Source organism: Lolium perenne, chromosome 4 (assembly GCF_019359855.2).
Source record: "Lolium perenne isolate Kyuss_39 chromosome 4, Kyuss_2.0, whole genome shotgun sequence".
Lineage (NCBI taxonomy): Eukaryota > Viridiplantae > Streptophyta > Magnoliopsida > Poales > Poaceae > Lolium > Lolium perenne.
Window position 1 is genome coordinate 339,276,534 of NC_067247.2, and position 14,673 is coordinate 339,291,206.

The 14,673-nt window shown below is 42.3% G+C and overlaps 2 protein-coding genes across 2 annotated transcripts; both read left to right on the top strand.

Annotated features, from left to right (window-relative positions):
* The first annotated feature begins 8,189 nt into the window (after nt 1–8,189).
* On the top strand, nt 8,190–11,031 carry LOC127296605 (FAD-linked sulfhydryl oxidase ERV1). The gene is made up of 6 exons (XM_051326763.2): nt 8,190–8,411; nt 8,491–8,577; nt 8,793–8,840; nt 9,517–9,581; nt 10,240–10,317; nt 10,638–11,031. Exons 1-6 carry the CDS (start codon nt 8,238–8,240, stop codon nt 10,750–10,752), a joined length of 567 nt encoding a protein of 188 aa, XP_051182723.1. The 5' UTR covers nt 8,190–8,237; the 3' UTR covers nt 10,753–11,031.
* A 142-nt stretch (nt 11,032–11,173) lies between these two features.
* LOC127296606 (uncharacterized) lies at nt 11,174–12,999 on the top strand. Its single transcript, XM_051326764.2, has 3 exons — nt 11,174–11,618; nt 12,199–12,242; nt 12,395–12,999. Exons 1-3 carry the CDS (start codon nt 11,534–11,536, stop codon nt 12,581–12,583), a joined length of 318 nt encoding a protein of 105 aa, XP_051182724.1. The 5' UTR covers nt 11,174–11,533; the 3' UTR covers nt 12,584–12,999.
* The last annotated feature ends 1,674 nt before the right edge of the window (nt 13,000–14,673 follow it).

Sequence of the window (14,673 nt, forward strand, 5' to 3'; positions counted from 1 at the left end):
GAGATAGTGAAATACAGGTGGTATGAATATATATGAGCAATAGCAACGACACCAGAAAAGTGCTTTGCTGTCCAGGACTGGCGTGTGGTTAATGGTGGTAATATTGCATGCAGTACAGATGCAGTAAAACAGTAAACAAGCAGCGATAGCAGTATTGGAAACAAGGCCTAGGGATCATACTTTCACTAGTGGACACTCTCAACATTGATCACATAACAAAATAAATAAATAGATGCTAGACTCTACACTCACTTGTTGGATGATGAACACCACTAACTGTGTAGGATTACACGAACCCTCAATGCCGGAGTTAACAAGCTCCACAATATTCGATGTTCATATTTAAATAACCTTAGAGTGCATGACAGATCAACATAACCAAACCAAGTACTAACATAGCATGCACACTGTCACCTTCACGCTACGAAAGGAGGCATAGATCACATCAATACTATCATAGCAATAGTTAACTTCATAATCTACAAGAGATCACAATCATAGCCTACGCCAAGTACTACATGATGCACACACTGTCACCATTACACCGTGCAGGAGGAATAAACTACTTTAATAACATCACTAGAGTAGCACACAGATAAATTGTGATACAAAACACATTGCAATCATAAAGAGATATAAATAAGCACTTCACTATGCCATTCATAACAGTGAATAAGTATTCTGTGAAATATAGCCTAAGAGACCCACACGGTGCACACACTGTCACCTTTACACATGTGGGACAAGGAGTCTCCGGAGATCACATAAGTAAAATCCACTTGACTAGCATAATGACATCTAGATTACAAGCATCATCATATGAATCTCAATCATGTAAGGCAGCTCATGAGATTATTGTATTGAAGTACATAGGAGAGAGATGAACCACATAGCTACCGGTACAGCCCCGAGCCTCGATGGAGAACTACTCCCTCCTCATGGGAGATAGCAGCGGTGATGAAGATGGCGGTGGTGTCAATGGAGGAGCCTTCCGGGGGCACTTCCCCGTCCCGGCGGCGTGCCGGAATAGAGACTCCTGTCCCCCAGATCTTGGCTTCGCGATGGCGGCGGCTCTGGAAGGTTTCTCGTACCGTGGCTTTTTCGTCTCGAGGTTTTAGGTCGAGGGGCTTCTTATAGGCGAAGAGGCGGCGTCAGAGGGGGTCTGGGGCCACCAGACAATAGGGCGGCGCGGCCAGGGCCTGGGCCGCACCAGCCCCATGTGTGGGCCCCCTGTGGGTCCACTCTGGCGACTCTCGGGTGTTCTGGAAGCTCTCGGGGATTCTAAGATGCTGGGCGTTGATTTCGTCCGATTCCGAGAATATTTCCTTACTAGGATTTCTGAAACCAAAAACAGCAGAAAACAGCAACTGGCCCTTCGGCATCTCGTCAATAGGTTAGTTCCGGAAAACGCATAAATATGACATAAAGTATGCATAAAACATGTAGATATCATCAATAATGTGGCATGGAACATAAGAAATTATCGACACGTCGGAGACGTATCAAGCATCGAAACACTTCTTCAGCTGCATGATGGAAGAAGGCAGCTCCGTTAGTGAGCACATGCTCGCCATGACCGGGTATGCGAAGAAACTCGGTGACTTGGGAATAGTGATTCCTAATAGACTGGGGATTAATCGTGTCCTTCAATCACTGCCACCTAGTTACAAGAACTTTGTGATGAACTACAATATGCAGAACATGAACAAAGAGTTACCTGAACTCTTCGCCATGTTAAAGTCTGCTGAGATTGAGATCAAGAAAGAGCACCAAGTGTTGATGGTCAACAAGACCACCAGTTTCAAGAAACAGGGAAAGTCTAAGGGAAAATTCAAGAAGGGTGGCAAGAAAGCTGCCACGCCTCCTGTGAAACCTAAGACTAGCCCTAAGCCTGATGCTGAGTGCTATTACTGCAAGGAGAAGGGACACTGGAAGCGTAATTGCTCCAAGTATTTGGCTGATCTGAAGAGCGGCCTTGTCAAGAAGAAGAAAGGTATATCTGATATACATGTTATAGATGTTTATCTTACTGGTTCTCGTACTAGTACCTGGGTATTTGATACTGGTTCGGTTGCTCATATTTGTAACTCGAAACATGAACTAAAGAATAAACGAAGACTACTAAAGGATGAAGTGACGATGCGCATTGGAAATGGATCCAAAGTCGATGTGATCGCTGTCGGCACACTTCCTCTACATCTACCTTCGGGATTAGTTTTAAGACTAAATAATTGTTATTTTGTACCCGCGTTGAGCATGAACATTATATCTGGATCTTGTTTAATGCAAGACGGTTATTCATTCAAGTCTGAGAATAATGGTTGTTCTATTTTTATGAATAATATCTTTTATGGTCGAGCACCTGAAAAGAATGGCTTATTTCTGTTAGATCTCGATAGTAGTGATACACATATACATAACATTGATGCTAAGCGAATTAAATTGAATGATAATTCTACTTATATGTGGCACTATCATCTTGGTCATATTGGAGTGAAATGCATGAAGAAACTCCATACCGATGGATTACTAGAATCACTTGACTTTGAGTCACTTGATAGATGCGAAGCATGTCTAATGGGAAAAATGAGTAAGACTCCATTCTCTGGTATTATGGAGCGAGCTACTGACTTATTGGAAATCATACTTACCGATGTGTGCGGACCAATGAGTGTAGCATCGCGCGGTGGTTATCGTTATGTTCTAACCTTCACAGATTATCTGAGTAGATATGGGTATATCTATTTCATGAAACATAAATCCGAAACTTTCGAGAAGTTTAAGGAATTCCAAAGTGAAGTAGAAAATCAACGTAGAAAGAAGATTAAATTTCTACGATCTGATCGCGGAGGTGAATATATGAGTTATGAGTTTGGCATGCATTTAAAGAAATGCGGAATACTTTCACAATTGACACCGCCGGGAACGCCTCAACGAAACGGTGTGTCCGAACGTCGTAATCGAACTCTCTTAGATATGGTTCGTTCTATGATGTCTCTTACTGATTTGCCGTTATCATTTTGGAGTTATGCATTAGAGACAGCAACATTCACTTTAAATAGAGCACCATAAAAATCCGTTGAAACGACACCGTATGAATTATGGTTTAATAAGAAACCTAAGTTGTCGTTCCTTAAAGTTTGGGGTTGCGAAGCCTATGTAAAAAAGTTACAACCGGACAAGCTAGAACCCAAAGCGGAGAAATGTTTCTTCATAGGATACCCTAAGGAAACTATAGGGTGCACTTTCTATCACAGATCCGAAGGCAAAATATTTGTTGCTAAGAACGGAACCTTTCTTGAGAAAGAATTTCTCACTAAAGAAGTGACTGGAAGAAAAGTAGAACTCGATGAGATTGATGAATCTTCACTCGTTGATCAGAGTAGTGCAGTGCCAGAAGTTGTTCCTGTGCCGCCTACACCGGCAACAGAGGAAGCTAATGATAATGATCATGAAACTTCGAACGAGGAAACTACTGAACCTCGCAGATCGACAAGGGAACGTGCCACTCCTAATTGGTATGATCCTTGTCTAAATGTCATGATTGTGGACAACAATGATGAAGACCCTGCGACGTATGAAGAAGCGATGATGAGCCCAGATTCCAACAAATGGCAAGAAGCCATGAAATCCGAAATGGGATCCATGTATGATAACAAAGTGTGGACTTTGGTAGACTTACCTGATAGCCGCAAGGCTGTCGAGAATAAATGGATCTTCAAGAGAAAACATATGCTGATGGTAATATTACTGTCTATAAAGCTCGACTTGTCGCAAAGGGTTTCCGACAAATTCAAGGTGTTGACTACGATGAGACTTTCTCACCTGTAGCGAAGCTAAAATCTGTGAGGATTTTGTTAGCAATAGCTGCATTTTTTGATTATGAGATTTGGCAGATGGATGTCAAAACGGCGTTCCTTAATGGAGACATTGAGGAAGAGTTATATATGGTACAACCCAAAGGTTTTGTCGATCCTAAAAATGCTGATAAAGTATGCAAACTTCAGCGTTCAATTTATGGACTGAAGCAAGCATCGAGAAGTTGGAACCGACGCTTTGATAAGGTGATCAAAGACTTCGGGTTTATACAGTGTCATGGAGAGGCCTGTATTTACAAGAAAGCGAGTGGGAGCTCTGTAGCGTTCCTGATATTATATGTAGATGACATATTATTGATTGGGAATGATATAGAACTATTAAGCAGTGTAAAAGGTTATTTGAATAACAATTTTTCAATGAAAGACCTTGGTGAAGCATCATACATATTAGGCATCAAGATTTATAGAAATAGATCAATACGCCTACTAGGGCTATCACAGAGTACATACCTGGACAAGATTCTAAAGAAGTTTAGAATGGACGAAAGTAAGAAAGGATTCTTACCTATGTTACCAGGCAAGGTCTTGAGTAAGACTCAAGGTCCAGCTACGACAGAAGAAAGAGAAAGGATGAGTAAGATCCCCTATGCCTCGGCAGTAGGCTCTATCATGTATGCCATGCTATGTACTAGACCGGATATAGCACATGATGTTAGTTTGACTAGCAGATATCAAAGTGATCCAGGGATGGAACACTGGACAGCGGTCAAGAATATCCTGAAGTACTTGAAAACAACTAAGGATATGTTTCTTTGTTATGGAGGTGACCAAGAGCTCGTTGTAACAAATTACACCGATGCAAGTTGGAACACTGATCCTGATGACTCTAAGTCATAGTCTGGATACGTGTTTATATTGAATGGTGCTGCAGTAAGCTGGTCAAGCTCGAAGCAGTGCACGGTGGCGAAGTCTTCAACAGAATCGGAGTACATAGCGGCTTCAGAGGCTTCATCAGAAGCGGTATGGATGAAGAGGTTCATTGTAGAGCTCGGTGTGGTTCCTAGTGCATTGGACCCACTAGTCATCTACTGTGACAACATGGGTGCCATCGCCAATGCACAAGAACCAAGGTCACACAAGAGGCTGAAGCATATCAAGCTATGTTATCACTCGATTCACGAGTACATCGAAGATGGAGAAGTAAAGATTTGCAAAGTACACACTGATCTGAATGTAGCAGATCCGTTGACTAAAGCTCTCCCTAGGGCAAAGCATGACCAACACCAGAATGCCATGGGTGTTAGGTTCCTTGCAATGTAATCTAGATTATTGACTCTAGTGCAAGTGGGAGACTGTTGGAGATATGCCCAAGAGGCAATAATAAAAGTGGTTATTATATATCTTTATGTTTATGATAAATGTTTATATACCATGCTATAATTGTATTAACCGAAACATTGATACATGTGTGATATGTAAACAACAATGAGTCCCTAGTAAGCCTCTTAACTAGCTTGTTGATTAATAGATGATTAGTTTCATAATCATGAACATTGGATGTTATTAATAACAAGGTTATATCATTATATGAATGATGTAATGGACACACCCAATTAAGCGTAGCATAAGATCACGTCATTAAGTTATTTGCTATAAGCTTTCGATACATAGTTACCTAGTCCTTTCGACCATGAGATCATGTAAATCACTTATATCGGAAAGGTACTTTGATTACATCAAACGCCACTGCGTAAATGGATGGTTATAAAGGTGGGATTAAGTATCCGGAAAGTATGAGTTGAGGCATATGGATCAACAGTGGGATTTGTCCATCCCGATGACGGATAGATATACTCTGGGCCCTCTCGGTGGAATGTCGTCTAATGTCTTGCAAGCATATGAATAAGTTCATAAGAGACCACATACCACGGTACGAGTAAAGAGTACTTGTCAGGAGACGAGGTTGAACAAGGTATAGAGTGATACCGATGATCAAACCTCGAACAAGTAAAATATCGCGTGACAAAGGGAATTTGTATCGTATGTGAATGATTCATTCGATCACTAAGTCATCGTTGAATATGTGGGAGCCATTATGGATCTCCAGATCCCGCTATTGGTTATTGGTCGGAGAGAGTTCTCACCCATGTCCACATAGTTCGCGAACCGTAGGGTGACACACTTAAGGTTTGATGTTGTAATAGTAGAACTTGAATATGGAATGGAGTTCGAAGTATTGTTCGAAGTCTCGGATGGGATCCCGGACATCACGAGGAGTTCCGGAATGGTCCGGAGAATAAGATTCATATATAAGAAGTCATTTTATAAGTTTTAAAATGATCCGGTGAATTTATGGAAGGTTCTAGAAGGTTCTAGAAAAGTCCGGAAGAATTCACTTTGGAAGGCGGAGTCCCGGTGGGACTCCACCACCCATGGCCGGCCAACCCTAGAGGGGGGAGTCCAAGGTGGACTCCACCAAGGGGGCCGGCCACCCCCCTCATGGAAGGATGGGAATCCCACTTGGGTGGGAGTCCCACCTTGGGTAGGTTTCCCTACTACATGGAAGGTTTTGGGTTGGGGTCTTATTCGAAGACTTGTAGTCCAACACTTGGGGGTTCCACCTATATAATGAGGGGCCAATGGGAGGGGGCCGGCTACCACAAAGCCAAGAGCTTGGCCGCACCCCATAGAGGCCGGCCACCCCCTCTCCCCAAACCCTAGCCGTCCCACTCCTCCCGCTCTCCCGCAACGCTTAGCGAAGCTCTGCCGGAGATCTCCATCGCCACCACCACCACGCCGTCGTGCTTCCGGATTCAAGGAGGAGCTACTACTTCTGCTGCCCGCTGGAACGGGGAGGTGGACGTCGTATTCATCAACACCGAACGTGTGATCGTGTACGGAGGTGCTGCCCGATTGTGGCACCGTCAAGGTCTTCTACGCGCTTTTGCAAGCGGCAAGTGATCGTCTACCGCAGCAACAAGAGCCTCATCTTGTAGGCTTTGGAAATCTTCAAGGGTGAGTTTTGTTCATCCCCTCGTTGCTTCCGTCTTCTAGATTGCATCTTGGCTTGGATTGCGTTCTCGCGGTAGGAAAATTTTTGTTTTCTATGCAACGAATCCCTACAGTACCTAAATCCAAGAATTGATCCTTGTAGGACTATGCTTCCGGAGGTTCTAAATGGGTACTCGATAGTGGTGCCACTAGTCATTTGACCGGAAGCAAGGATATTGTTGTCGACCTCGTGCCTTCAAATTCTACCGTCTCTTCTGGCGACAACACACGCGCAAAGGTATTGGATCTCGGTAAGGTGGTGGTAACACCCGACATCTCACTTGTGAATGTCCTCCTTGTTCAGACCCTTGGTTACAATTTACTTTCCGCTCATCAAATTGGTAGCATGGGTATTTGTACCTTTTTCGATGAACATATGGTGGTCCTCTTGTGGAGCAAGACTCTCCGTGTAGCTTTTATTGGATATGTAGAGATCAGTTTGTATGTAGTCGATTTCTCCGGAAAGACTACCTCTTCCGCTCTTTTCCTATTCGATAAAGGTGATGTGGGTTGGCTTTGGCATCATCGGCCCATGTCAACATGAGAACTTTGCAAAGTCTTCACAGGGGTGGCAACATTCTAGGACTAATAGACAATGTTTCTTTTTGTAAGGATCGTGTGTGTAGGGCATGTGTTGAAGGAAAAATTCATGGAGCTCCTCATAAGGTAAAGACTATTATCTCTACAACAAGGTGCTTGGAGATCCTACATGTTGATCTCTTCGGTCATATTATGAGTGTGTTTGAGGGAAGAAGTATTGCCTCGTGATAGTCGATGACTACTCAAGATATTGTTGGGTTTTCTTCTTCAGGCTCAAAAATGAGACTCGATGGACCATGTTGGAGTTCGCCAACCAAGTTCAACGCAAGTTCGACGCAAAGATCATTGCAATAAGGAGTGACAATGGTACGAAGTTCAAGAACTACAAGTTGGATGAGTTTTCTCGACGATGAAGGCATTCAACATCAATACTCCACACCCTGCACTCCTGATTAAAATGGAGTCGCCGAAAGGAAGAATCGAACCTTGATTGAAGCCGCAAGAACCATGATAATGGAATACAAGTCGCCCTATAATTTTTGGACCGAAGCTATCTCAACCGCTTGTCACGCCACCAACCGTTTGTACTTTCGCAAGGGTCGAGATCGAATTCGGAGCAAAAATTACCCTGATGCTTGCGGCCCAAACTGTATTTTGATGTCTCAGTGGTGGAACTGTGAAGGCCCGGAACAACAGCTCCATGGCATGGCCCATGCCCGTTAACCTGCACGGACACGAAGCAGGCCCACGGCCCGCCGTAAATTCCCCTCCAAATCCATCGATTGCGCCCCACCGCCGGTTTTTCCTTCTCTCTCTCCTCCGGCCGCGATGCCACCGCCGGCCTCGAACCCGCTGGAGCCCGTCTTCCAGACCGTCGCCGCTTTCTCCCGCCGCCTCCTCATCGCCCCCGACACCGCTCCCGACGACCACCGCCTCCGCCCCCTCCTCTCCCTCTCCCTCGCTCCTCCTCCGCCCCCGCCCCCGCCGTCGGAGGTTCTCAAGGCAAGTTCTCCTCTCCCCGTCTCTTCTACGTTTCCCCGAATGGAGAGGCCGGTCGTAAGGTGTTCGAGCGAATGCGCAGGAGAAGGATGCGAAGGTCGCGCCCCTGACGCACAAGGAGGAGGTCGGCCGCGCCACGTGGATGCTGCTCCACACCATCGCGGCGCAGGTGCTCCATCTTTACTGGCTCCGTGTCTTTTGTCTTGTTCACATAGCAACGGAGCATTATTTGTGAACTCGTGATTCTTGAATTTCCATGGATCCCTATGCATTTCCGTACATTAGTGGCTACGCTTGTGGATAAGGCAACGAGTTTTTCCAAGCACCGATGCTCTAAATCCATTTGCTGCCAGCTTATTGTGTTCTCTTTACTCGTGTTTTCAGTTTCCTGATGAACCAACCAGGCAACAGAAACGGGATGCGAAAGAGTTGGTAAGCAGGACACCACCTATTAGCTTTCTTTTGAGTTGGGGAACTTGTCCATGCTTATAGTATTTGATAAAATCTCCTGTAACGGATTTGTTCAAATCAATGCTTGTATTAGTCCCTCCGTCTCAGTTTACTAGTCTTCCCCGTATCCCTAGGTCGCCAATTTGATCTATATAATTTAAATTATATAATACAAAAATTATATCATTAGAAAATATAACATCTAAACTTTCTAATGATATACTAATTTTTATAACATATAACTAATACTAACGTGATCAAATTTGCGACGCGCACCTAATAAACTGTGAGAGAGGGAGTAGTCAGTATTCTTTAAGTGACTCAAATAAATACCTGTGCAATTAGTCTCGTTGTTATTATAGTCTATAGATGTCCTTTTTGTTAATTTCCCATAAGTTCCGAGCTTATAATTTTTTATTAAGTGTGCCTTGTGCTTGATTACCATGACTCTGTTAACTATCATGCTATATGAACATCGACTAAACAAAAATGAGCATCTACTAAACCTATCTATTGGGAATACTGGTACATGTTAGTTTGCCATACAAAAATGTATTCAACCGAATAAACATAAATATGCTTTTCTCTTCCTGCAGATCCCCTTTTGCTTGTTTTTTGTCCATGCAAAAATAACATTTCTGCCTGTTTGCATATTCAGATGGCTTTAATTTCCAGACTGTACCCTTGCAAAGAATGCGCTGATCACTTCAAGGAAGTTTTGAAGTAAGCAATGCCCTCTAGCGGTCTTGCATAAATTGTGTTGCCCATTTTAGCAATTTCATTCCTGAGATACGTTTGCATGTTGGAGGCTTAGTTCTTGTAAAAAAAAAATGGTATTTGATGAAGTATTGCTGAATCTATCTTTTGACCTTTTGCTGCTTTATGACTTGCTACGAGAATATAACTTAAGGACTAGGAATACCTTTGCAATATGAAACTGTGCATATGAATGCTAGATTACGAAGTTTTGCATCCATGCATTTGTCTGTCACAATTTGCAACACATTAACTTGTAGGGTATTTGAGGGGCATTTATGATAAAAAAATAATAATATGTGCTCTAGGGTCTTGTTCGCAGAAAAATATGACAATTGGTCAGGGGCGTAGATAAGACAATTCGCATGATGATCCAATGGCTGTTTATCTGTTTTAAGCTCATTTTATGAACAGCCAATGTGTGAAGCGTATGAATTGTTCGTCACTTGGTTTCTTAAAATTTTGCATTAGAGTATAACATTTTGTCATCGCTGTGTAACATTTGTTCCAACCGTGGTTGTCCCATTATTGTTAATTTTATTACTCTTTTGTGTCGGTCAACATAATAACAAGGGGCTGTTCTCTCTCACAACAATATGAAACTGACTTATGTTTTTTTTTTCAGAGCAAATCCTGTTCAAGCAGGATCTCAGGCTGAATTCTCTCAGTGGATGTGCTATGTGCACAATGTGGTTAATCGAAGGTGAGTCAATACGAGCAACTTCAAATTGTTGATTCAGTGGCCCCTTAGAAACTATCTTAAATTAAGTATATTATAGTGTTAATGTTTTTCTATTGCCACTGGAAAGACAAGGTCTCAGACCAAAAAGAGGGTCAGTAGAGCAGTATATCAGTGTATTTTTATAGGAATGCAGTAATATCGTGTGCTGCTCCTTTTTTTTTACCATAAACGTATATGTTCTCATTCATAACATCATGGTTTTACAGAACAGTATGCCTTCGGCTGATGAGACCATTCTTATGAGCATTCTCATGTGAGCCTTTTGTGGTTGTCTTTTGCAGCCTTGGAAAAACAATATTTCCTTGCCAGAGAGTAAATGCACGGTGGGGCAAGCTGGATTGCCCCGAACGCTCTTGTGACCTAGAAGGCGCCAACGACATCATGCCGAACCGATGACATTGCCCAGAATCCCTTATAAAATATCTGCACCAGTAACAATTTAAAACCACAATTGAATGGGCAATACTAGGAGGATAAGGAAAAGATAATTCAGGACAATACCGATGTATTATTGTTTTACCTTCTCCATCCTGCCCCTGGGAAATGTAATACTAATATATGTCATCTGAACTTGCCCTTGATTTGTATAGTTTCACCGACTTATACATTGACGGATTTCATATGATCTATCTTGGTGAAGTTCTGCCAGTTATATGTGGATTTACTACTCTGAAACTTGAAGCCTGGTGCATCCAGCTCCTCCTATCTGACAAACATTACATGTTTCTGTTCAAGTTCAACCTGTATAACTGAAAATCCTGGAAATAGGACACGCTATGTTCAAAAATTTGTGGAAAAAGAGGCGGCAAATGTATGGATCCGCACTAGTATATTCATTCAAGGCCAGCAACACCTGCTAGAGCGAGGCAATCAATGAGAAATGCAGGTCTGACGGAGGAATGCATGGAGGCCACCTTCCTTGTTTTGCCCGGCCATTTTCCTGCACCCTTCTCCTCGGTGTTGACGAGACATAAATTCTGCCGTGTTATCACACCATTTGTTTAATCCCATACTGACATACACATGAAAGTTACATCATGGATTGCATGGACCCGTCTTTATCTACAGTATCTTACAGGAATGAGGCTGCCTGAAGAACCAGAACCAGAACGAAGGAAAGAAAACCAGAACGAACGCTGGTGCTGAAAAATCTGAACTTCTGAAGGGAGAGACGAAGATGAAGGGCCGCACCGTGCTGGTTTTGCTCGTTGTCGTGTTCGTCGGGTGGAACCTGTTGCTCGGAGCCTCGGTGAAGTCCTCAGGTACGCACGCAGGAAAGGTTGCTCTGCTTGTGTTTCTATCTCTTACCCATCTTCGTCTTCTAGTAGTATTGCTTTGTACCTTTGTTCAGGTGATTCCTGTTCTTTTTCGTTCTCTTGCGTTTGGTTCAAAGACGAAAGTGTATTGCTTTAGCAGCAGCTATCTGATGTCGGTTCTCGGTCCAATGATGGATCTTTTTTTTTTTTTTTTTTTTGAACTGTGGGGCAAAAGCTTTGATCCAATGATGGATCTTTGGAAAGATCGTGGATGAGACGATGTGGTGATACTGACGTGATAATGTGAAACTGATGATTTTTCATCTATTTATCTTGGGTTCTCTTCTCTGGAAGACTGGAACTGCACCAATTGAAGTATATGCTTGGTCTAAAGTAAAGCAAGGTTTCCGTAGTTGTCTGCATAGATCCAATTATGTGTGTGACTTTGTGTTGGGTTGGTTCTGGTTTCTTCAGTTCTCAGTACTCCGTCTATTTACTTTGTGTAGTATTTACTTTCAATAGGGAATGATAAGGCTATACTTCCATTACGGCCTATGGCTTGACATCTTTACTGCAACAAATGCAGACGCGGCCTATGGAACCGTTGAGCTAAACGGCAGGAGGCTAAAGGTGTGCACTCTCAGACAGAACCTGAAAAATACACTGCATTTCACATATCAGAATAAACATACAAGCCCCATACTTATGATGTATACTGTATACTGTAGCTTAAATCATATGGAAGAACACCTAAAGTTGTGTTCTGGATTTTTTTTTTCTAGGAAACTAGACATACCATTACAAGCAGAAGCCTTCAAGACGTAAGGACTGATGACTACCGACCTGTTGACCCAACTCCAAGCTCCAAGGCAAGTATCAGGCCAGGTCCAATTGAACATGGCGCTCCTGCTTTTCCTTATGTGCCAGGGTACCCGCCTCCTGCCCAGGGTCCTGCTTCTCCTGGCGCTTAGCTGCAAACCCAAATGCTCCTAATGCGATACGTGGAATTAGAGAACACAAAGTCTTCTGTGATGTTCTATTATTCAGGTTCTGCAGTGTGTCAATCATATGTTTGATTACCCTCAGTGCTTGAATGGTGCTGTGTGTTCTTTGATGTGTGCTGTGTGTTCTTTGATGTGTGTCTGTGTGTGTGGAATCGTAGTGTTTGTTCTCTTTTTTTCGGTGGTCATTTAGGCAACTTCTTAAATAGTGAGTGCATGCTTCTAGTTTGGATTGGTAATAGAATTTCTCTGTGCCACCTAGGTAAGCTGCATAGTTGTTGTCATGTGTAAGCAATATTTCGATGTGTTTGGCTCTGTATATCTTTGATGTCTCGACTAGTTCTTGACATAACTTATTACAGAGGCAGATTGTAATTGGTACCATCTTAATATCAATCAATTACCCTTTATCGGAAGTGATATTGTTATGTTATTGCATAAATACTGCTGCAGTTACAACTAATTACAGAATTCTTGTGTGGCCTTAGTGCCTGATTGAAGCAGTTATCCAGTTTACAAGAATCCATTGGTATTGGAATGTCAGTTTCCAATTGCATGTGTAACTCACTAACGTAAGGCTTTTTAGAAAGCAATGTTTGGCACACGAGTTTTTTCCCGGATTCCAATTGAGCTATTTGCTGATTTCATCCACTTGTTCCATCACTCACCTGTAATAAAGATGGTGAAATTGACAACCTATACAAGTGATGGTATTCTAAATCTGGTCTTTAAGTAATAAAAATTGATGCTTAGAGTCTATATGGGTATTATTATGTAGAATCTTGGAATAAGGTTTTCTAGGTAAGGTTAGGAGCTCTTCAGTTGTGGTCGGTGTAATGAGAAGGACGTCTAGTTAGTCATACAAGTCATTTCTAGAGACACTTCTCAAATACCATTTTTGGTCGAGTCTACAAACATGCGCTGATTACATTTTGCACAATCACCTACCACTAATTGGCATGCCCTCGTATGTATTATATGACATCCTGTTGAGCACATGTTGATTATTTTATTCCTGATTTGCCTTAGAAACTACGAATGCCGAGTTAGTCAGCAAAAAAAAAAAAGCATACTACAACTTATCTCTATTGTCTTGGCAACTTCCTGGGCGCATGTGTTGAATGTATAGCGTATTTGACTAGGTGATAGTAAAGTACCATGAAGCTGCGGTATAGTTGACGTGGGTATGCAACTGCAAACAAATAAACTACAGAACTTAGTTTGTCAAATCAATTTCACATCTGGCTAAACAGTTTCAAAACCAAATATCACTTAGCCGAGAGCACAGCTAGCTTCTTTTTTAGTAAAATATAATTTATTGTATGATACTTGATATGTTGCTGATGCTGAAATGTAGTGTTAGCTTACCTATGTTTGATGTAATCCTCAACTTTGTAGAGCTGGTTGTTGGGATTTCCAGGATTGCTTCCAACTTAAGTTCAGACGAGCAGAACAAACTAATGGTAGACTGATGATTCCCTTCATACCAGTCTCTTCCTTTCAACCTTTAGTCACTTGTCCTACTGACACATAGAGACATCACAGAATATCATATGATCTCTTATATGATACATGTCACTGTTTTGTCTCTGGAAACTGATATTTGTGAAAAGTAAATTTGACGACATACTTCTTGAAACGAACTTGGTCGCCAAAGGCATGTTCTGTTAGACTAAGAACGCGGTACTCCGAATCGAAAGTATGTAGAACTAAACATGCACATTACCTACCAGGTCACATCCCGGTCTTCATTGTATAAAAAATACAGTGTTGATTCATACGCAGAGAAAAGAATCAAAATATCATCAGCAACTTGGATAAGCTAGAGTGACATGAGACCTAATTACCAAGCATCACTGACAACAACCTTGATTACCATCATGAGTCGTCATGACATGCATGTTCCTTCTGTTTCAAGGTAGAACCCCATCAACATTCTAGTGTCTGCATACCCAATGCATCCACCACTAAGGATCTTTTTACGAGAAATCAGTCTTGCATGCATGATGCATCCTGTTTTTTGTGTACTAGGCAGTGAGATTCAGTTACCTCTCCACTGA

Excerpts from the sequence above, each read along its gene's own strand:
- LOC127296605 (XM_051326763.2), top strand. The coding sequence starts at position 8,238 with ATGCCACCGCCGGCCTCGAACCCGCTGGAGCCCGTCTTCCAGACCGTC. Across the intron at positions 8,841-9,516 it reads AACGGGATGCGAAAGAGTTG|ATGGCTTTAATTTCCAGACT; the intron begins GTAAGCAGGACA and ends TTGCATATTCAG. Across the intron at positions 10,318-10,637 it reads CACAATGTGGTTAATCGAAG|CCTTGGAAAAACAATATTTC; the intron begins GTGAGTCAATAC and ends TGTCTTTTGCAG.
- LOC127296606 (XM_051326764.2), top strand. The coding sequence starts at position 11,534 with ATGAAGGGCCGCACCGTGCTGGTTTTGCTCGTTGTCGTGTTCGTCGGG. Across the intron at positions 11,619-12,198 it reads AGCCTCGGTGAAGTCCTCAG|ACGCGGCCTATGGAACCGTT; the intron begins GTACGCACGCAG and ends CAACAAATGCAG. Across the intron at positions 12,243-12,394 it reads TAAACGGCAGGAGGCTAAAG|GAAACTAGACATACCATTAC; the intron begins GTGTGCACTCTC and ends TTTTTTTTCTAG.